This window comes from Malania oleifera, chromosome 7 (assembly GCF_029873635.1).
Source record: "Malania oleifera isolate guangnan ecotype guangnan chromosome 7, ASM2987363v1, whole genome shotgun sequence".
NCBI lineage: Eukaryota > Viridiplantae > Streptophyta > Magnoliopsida > Santalales > Ximeniaceae > Malania > Malania oleifera.
Window position 1 is genome coordinate 91,839,569 of NC_080423.1, and position 7,985 is coordinate 91,847,553.

Genomic DNA, 7,985 nt, shown 5'->3' on the forward strand with positions numbered 1-7,985 from the left:
TAATTAATAGTGTCTGGAAGTTGGGAGTGCTAACGATGATGTCCAGGATCTAAATTTTTTTTTTTTTTTTTTTTTTAAAGGAACCATGTAAATGAGAAGAAAAAAAAAAAAGAAGAGAAGAATTCCCAATGAAAAGAAGGTGACAAAGAACCCTTTTGCTCAAAATTAAACTATTGGTTGTAGGCTTTAAATAAAGGAGGATAGGAGTCATATTCCCAACAGCTTGTGCTCTGTCATTATCATGTATCAATAAAAATATACTGAGATAATGAGGTATCATGAGAAGATATTGCATTTTTGAGTGGTGGGGTTTTGAATTTTAAATGATTAATTTATAGTGGCAACACCCAAGGATCTTGTGACAGGTGTCAATCATGCTGCCACGTGGGCACCCCATGGCCCACCTGGAGGTGAAGTGGATACAAAGATTGAGGATGATTTGAATTTGAAGCAACACATGTGGAGACCCACAAGCAACATGTGCTAGAGAGTAGACAAAGTCAACATAAAATAAAACACACAAAACAGATTCAGCAGCTGTGGTTTATAGAAAGAAATATCATCATCAGAACAATATCCAAAAGGGTCCCCAAATTGGAACCGGTGAAAAGGAATCCGGTAAGATTAACTGCAACAGAACTACAAACAGAAACCGAAAAACACAAAACAACAAACAGAAAGAAGGTCGAAAAAAGAACCTTCAACAATCTTCTTCTTCTTCTACTAGCAGGACATACCGGATTCCACTTCGCCGGAAAACCCATTATATATATTTTGCTTTTTCCAATCTCTACAAGTTAAAACTCATTCCAAATCCTGGCCTTCTGAAGGACATTGGATCATCTCTAAAATATTGACCACCTCTCCCATATCTGGCCGGTTCGATGGCACCTGAGATGCACATATCAAACCAAGCTTTATCAATGGGATTGCCTCATCTGCCGGAAAATTCCTCTGCAGCCTCACATCGACACACTCCTCCACCCTTCCGACCTCCAGTGATCCCCTCACCATCTCACAAAGCACCACCACATCGTCCTCCATATATTCTACAGGCCTCTTCCCTGTCACCACCTCGAGAACCAGGATCCCAAACCCATATACATCACACTTCTCAGTTATCTTCACTGTTCGGCAAGCAAACTCAGGAGCCATGTAGCCAAGTGCACTCTGAATCTTGCTGCTCAAAACATAATGGTCCAACATGGGCAATAGCCTAGCCAGACCAAAATCTCCCACCTTTGGTTCACCAGAGCTGTCTATCAAAATATTAGTTGATTTGAGATTATAGTGAATTACATTCAATTGGTGCAAATGGGCCAAGCCTTTTGCCATACCAAGAACTATGCTGAACCTCTGCCGCCAAGAAAGGCAGTTTTGGCCTGATTCCTCGTGAAGATGCTTGTACAGACTCCCACAGGAGATGTATTCATAAATGAGGAGTTGCAGGGATGGGGTCCAGTAATACCCTTCAAGTGCGACAAGATTTTGGTGCCTGATCTTTCCAAGTTTCTTCACTTCCCTCTCAAACTCTTCTTGGGATTTGATCAAGCCGGAGACAGTGAGCTTCTTGATGGCAACTGAGCGCCCATCTCGAAGGATTGCTCGGTAAACAGCCCCAAACCCACCACGACCAAGTTCACAGTCCTTGTTTAGCAGTGCATGTGCCCCAGCAACAAAGTCCGCATCACCAGAGAACATAACAAGTTTTCCATAGTTGCCATCAGTGGTGGGAGAACAGCTGAAATCGTCCCCACCAGATAAAGTGACAGCAGCAGCAGAGCGCGACATAGAAGAACGGACATGGATATTGAGGACAGTAATGGCTGCCACACCAATGGCAATGAAAACAGCTGCACCGATCGCAATGAGAGCTGAAATGCTGAGTATGATCCTCTTGTGTTGAGGATTTGGTGAGAATGGGTGCCCACTGGAGTCTGAAGAAGAGTTTGGATTAAGGACGATGGGCTTGGGATGGACAGACGGGCAGGAGCGTTTGACAATAGAACCACATAAAGATGGATTGTCAGATACTGATGAGGAGGGGATGGTGTTGAAGAAGCCACCAAGAGGTAGTTCACCTTGGAAGTTGTTGTGAGATATGTTAAAGATGAGAAGGCGAGAAAGATTTGTCAGCTCTTTGGGTAGGCTTCCAGAGAGGTTGTTTGAAGACAAGTCTACAATCTGGAGATTGGTGAGGTTTGCAATGGCCACAGGAATCGGTCCTGTGATATTGTTTCGAGATAGATTCCTGCAAAATTGAGAAAAGCACCAAAAGGGAAACTTGTCAAAATGATAAATCTCCAAACTACTTAGATTAAGAAATCAATAACTAATGACATACACTACAAAATCATTTTATAGTGCCAGATCAAAAGACAGGTGAACTTTTTTTCTGGATGAGAAAATAAAGCAATTTTATACCCTAATTTTTCAGATTCTAATATAATGTAGTACATAGACAACTTGCATTAATGGAAGAAGAAAACTAGCTACAATATTAAAACAACTGATGATCCATGATAGACCAAGGATACCCTTGTTAATCATGCCCTAGAGCATATATATCATGCTTATTTCTCAATACAATCTGGTGAAAACTCTATACTCAATTCTAAATTGCTTCCTAAAATATGACAAAAATGATAACAGAAGGATCTTACATCTATCTAACACTTACATATCTAGCCAAACAAACAGTTCCCAGAAAATATTTTCATCCAAAACTGCTTCAAGTCAGATTTAACAGTCAAGGATGCAAAAGAAAGAGAGAGAAAGAAATGCTTCTCACCCCACTCTTTTATCCAACTACAAATGCTGGAGTTAGACGCCGATGAGGCCACCCTGATGTGTCATCTCCACATGAAAATCCGGCTTGAGTTGCAACCTCAAACACTTTAGGGCAGTGAATATAATTTCTAAGTAGTAGTCACACTAGATAACATTTGCTAAATACAGTACTGTGGACAGAAACTGTTACGGCTACAAATCTAAGTTCGATACCTTTCTACTGAGGATACTGAAGGACACTAGATTGACAAGCAACCTCAATATCGCTAGTGACTCAGAAACATGGCACAATTTCAAGTAGTGAGGAATAATAATTTAAATCTTCCCAAAAGAAAAAGGCAAATTTAGAAATAAAAATAAAGGTGGGAAGGACGCTTACAAAGAGGAAAGAGATGAGCACTTCTCAATCTGCGTTGGAATTGTTCCACTTAGGAAGTTCCTCTCCAGCCTTAGTTCCTTCAATGAAATGACTCCTCCAATTTCAGATGGAATGCTTCCATTCAGCCAATTGTTACTCAAATCGAGAACATGAGTCGTTTTTAAGTCACCTAAGCTCACTGGAATAGGACCACTAAGAAAGTTCCAGGACACATTCAAGGACAGCAAGCTGCTAAAATTACCCATATAGAGTGGTATTCTGCCCGATAATGCATTTGCAGACAAATCCAAAACCTGAAGGCTTTGATATGAGGTCTCCATTGATGGGAGAGCAGGATATTCGATGCTTCCAGTGAGCCTGTTTCCCGAAAGCAGCATGCTCCTTAAGCCCAACTTAAAAATCCATGCCGGAATATTACCCGTCAACATATTCTGGCTAATATCCAAATCCAACAGGCTAATGCAATTGGCCATCGCCTCCGGCAAAATCTGAACAAACTGATTCATGGATAAGTTCAATTCCTTCAATTTTTGAAGACTTCCTATTGAATTCGGAATCTGACCTGAAAATCTATTTGCGGAAATATCCAGAGTCTCAAGGCTACTCAATTCTCCAATCCAATCAGGGACTTCACCTGACAATGAATTTCCATTTAAATTTAGAGAAGTGCACATACTAAGTTTGCGCATTGACTCTGGCAGGTTACCGGAAAAAGAATTCTCACTAAAATCAATTGATTTCAGATACAAACAGCTTCCCATGCCCTCGAGCAGCTGCCCAGAGAACCTGTTCTTCCCTAAATTAATTGCACTCAAATTATATAAATTTTCGATTCCTCCCGGAATCTCACCATGAAGCAAATTATACGACAAATCGAGAGATCGAAGCCCCTTCATCCACCAAATCCCAGAAGGCAACGGGCCAGAAAGCCAGTTAGAAGAGAAATCAACCTCCTCTATCGCCGAGCAGGAGCTTAGAGAATCCGGAATCGGCCCTGAAAGATTGTTTCTTGCAAATGAAACAGCCCGCAAAGACCCACATTGCTGAAAGAACTCATTCGGTATTGATCCCGAGAGATCATTAGCACTGAAGTCAAGAACTTGAAGGCTGCTAAGGCGACCCAGACTAGGGTGTATGGAACCCGTGAAGTTGTTGTCGGCTAGGGATAGTGTTCGGAGGAACTGCAATTTCAGGAGGCTTCGGCCGATCCGACCCGAAAGAGAGAAACCCTGAAGGACGAGCTCAGTGACCCGGTTGGTTTGGGGATCACCGCATTTTACCCCAACCCAATTGCAGGAGTTCTCATCGTCCTCGTTCCACGATACGAGCTTACCTTCAGGGTCTTGAAGGTCCGCCTTGAAGGCGATCAGCCCTAGAACGTCGTCGTTCAGTGACGGGTTCCAGTCTCCACCCACCGCCCGAGCAATGAGAAGAAAAACCAGGAGGTTAAGCAGCATTTTCAATTCAGTCCCCAGCGATTCAAAAATTCCAAGAAGCCATTCGAAGGGGCTCAACTGAAGCACAGCTGAAAAATCAAAACGGATAACGAGAGAAGTATATATGTAAATGGGAACACAACAGAAGCTGAAAAGGCGAAATTTCTTGCCCCTACAACAAATCAATACCAATATTAGACTGAAATTGTACAAGCTGGAGAAAACCAAACTACAGCTGCAGCTAAGTGACGCGCAGCAGAGCTCTCAAATTATCCGTTAATCTATCAGCAAAACGAACTTAAAGATGAAAAAAAAAAAAAGATTCTGGACACAGAGAGAGAGCACAGACAATGTCCGAGCAATTTTACACAATGAGCGAACGAAAAACTCTCGGATTCGCTGCTCGGGAATCGTAAACCAGTATCTACTTCCTCCAATTTTTCGGCGTTTAAAAACAGGAGGAGGAGGAGGATTCGCTCAGATAAATGCAGAGGCCCCAGGCCGGCAATCTCTGCAACTAAAAATCAAAGAAAGCAGAGGTATCGAGCTCCGAAAATGCAACCGGATTCTGACACGGGACCGGAATAAGAACACCGGAGCCGGAGAAGTAGCCGGAAAGCGCGGGGTCGCCGGAACGCCTGGAGAGTCGGAACCCTAGAACGGGATTAATAGAGCAGGGAGAGGCAGTTCTCAGACAGGGGAAAATAATAAATGTAATAAACAAATAATAATATTGGCGAGTAATAATAAGCGAAAGCGAGAGCGAGAGCGAGAGCGAGAGAGAGACAGAGTGAGGAGTGGCGCTTTGTGCTGGGCGTGCCGTCTTTATGAGAGCCGGAGGATCCGTTTGGTCAATGGAGAATCCTAGGTGGAGATGGCCGTCGCAAACGTGTCACGCTCTCAGTGCTTGTCTGTCTGACGTGGTTGGGCCGCCTGCTACGGGGGCCACTTACCAACCGCTTGAGGTGGGCTGGGCTCGGCCCACTAGGCTCTCTCCTTTAATGGTGGACCTGACTTTTGTTTGCAAAATTGAATTTAAAATGAAATGAATTTTAAAAATTAAAATAATAAAATTAAATCATGTAAATCGAAAATATTATAATTAATGAAAAGTACTCGAATTATTTTAATTACTTATTATATTTTCAGAATTCACTTCTAATAATTGAAACAGTAAAAATATTTTATAATTTATTTTTATTATTTTAAAATTTTTTAAAATTTATAAATATTTTATTTTAATTTTATTTAAACATACATTATTATTTTACTTTTATTTCAATCAAAAGTGTATGATTTAATATAAAAAAATATTTAAAATTTTAAACGGATAAGCTATTTATTAAATGAGCAAATTTGGGTTTACATAATAGTCACCTTTCAATAAACGGGTCAACACGAACCTGAACCTATTTAACCCCGATCCGTTTATGACCCGTCCAAACCCAGTTCATAATCCGTTTTGTCACCCCTATGTTTAATAAATACATGCTTACATACATAATTTTTTTTTCTTTTTTAAAAAGAAAGAGATATAAGAAAGATATAATCATGCTTAAGAGTCATGCTAACGTGATGGATGCAACACCACCACCATCACCACCGTCGGCCGCGGTCCACCACCGCAAAAAGGAGGGGAGGAAAGGCCGCGAAAGCTTGAAGGGGATGGGGGACGCAAATATTCCTCCCATCACTCACTCACTCCACAAGCCCCGCCCCTCCACTATTATTTTTTTAAAGTATATAATTATTAATAGAGAAAAAAATAAAAAAAGGAAAAGAAAAAGGCCTCTAAAGAAAAGGAAAGACAGGGAGTCAAACTGAAGTGGGATTCTCAGCCCCAAGCCCCGAGGTGAAAACCAAAAGCCCCACATGCAGCTAAAATAAATTAAAGGCATGTGACTATAAAACGACATGGTCCATATTTTTGTCTTTAATTTTTTGTTTTTACTATTGAATTGTACTTCAAATTTGTCCAAAGAAATTGACTGTGATGGCATAAATTGGGAAAAAAAATTCATATAATCGACCACACCTAGTGGACATAATTTTAAGGCATGAAACTATATTAAATAATTAAAAAACTTATATTATGATGCTCCATCCGTATATAATATATATTATAATGTTCTATTAAGTTTGAGCTACGTAGTCGGAACTAATCTATCTTACATCTCATATTTCTTCTTGCTACTCTCATAGTTCGAATTTGAAATCTTCACCGTGTATGTTTCAAACTTTAATCATTACAATGTCTCCCATGATACTCCATCCAAATACATCAAACCCTAATATGATTCATTTTCAATTTACTGTTCCAAAAAAATTTATAGGATTTAAGTGTTTAATGCACAAGTTCCACGTATGCCCATGATTTCACTTGTCACATGTGCACTGTGGTGTTTGGGAGCATAAATTTTAGGGTTGAATTTGAAAGAATTTCAATACTATTTTGCACTGTGCTTTATTCACATAGCAAATCTGAAAGTAAGGTCCAATTTTTTTATGCTTTCAAATGTAGAGAAATGTTGTGCTGGGGAGTATGATTCTCTGAATTTTGGATCTAAATTTGAGTGGTTTAGGTAAAATTTAACACGATTTTATATCACTTTTTGTTCAAATCTATATAGATTTAAATTCAAAAATTTTTTTTTTTTTTTAAAAAAGGAAAAGAAAAAGGGTATTTAAAAAGACACAAAGTTCATGATTTGGAAAGTGTGAAATCAAAGTATGTTCCATTTTTAAAATAATAAAAGTATCCTTGATGAGCTTGAAATAATCATACTTGCTTAGAGTTTCAAATAATCATATATGCTTGTGTACAAAGGCAATGCAACCCAACATATAGGGCCATTGGATGGAGCATAGTGTTATAAGTTATGTTGGGTCTTGTTGGTATTCCCAAAACATTTTGCACAATCAATCATCATGCCCCATTTGTAAAGTTAGCCCTTTCATCAGTACTACTCAATAATTTTCTTATTAACATTATGCTCCTCAAATTATTTCAACCTCATCAAGGATATCTTATGAGTGTTTACACTTGTGGAGAAGTGCAGTTTGATTTCTTGGATGTTTTTGGAGAAGTGCAGTTTGATTTCTTGGATGTTTTTGAAACAAGTTGGTAAGACATTGGTCTAACTAAGTTTATAAGTTAAAAATATAAATAAGAAAAGTTATTTATAAGACTTAATATTCGCATTAAAAATAAAAAAATATATATTTATAAGACTGAATAGAAGCAATTATTGATCAATGTCATGCAACCAATTAGGAGTCGTTACTTGACCATGAGAAAGTCTCGAAAACCATAGGAGTCCACTTATGCAGGATTAGCATTTGTAGGATCCACCATTCCTGTTCTACAAGACTACATCTGC

The 7,985-nt window shown here is 39.3% G+C and overlaps 1 protein-coding gene across 1 annotated transcript; it reads right to left on the minus strand.

Annotated features, from left to right (window-relative positions):
- Positions 1-513: 513 nt before the first annotated feature.
- On the minus strand, positions 514-5,401 carry LOC131160479 (probable LRR receptor-like serine/threonine-protein kinase IRK). The gene is made up of 2 exons (XM_058116199.1): positions 3,170-5,401; positions 514-2,251 (listed from the first exon to the last, which is right to left on the minus strand). The coding sequence occupies exons 1-2, from the start codon at positions 4,624-4,626 to the stop codon at positions 805-807; spliced, it is 2,904 nt and encodes a 967-aa protein (XP_057972182.1). The 5' UTR covers positions 4,627-5,401; the 3' UTR covers positions 514-804.
- Positions 5,402-7,985: the final 2,584 nt, after the last annotated feature.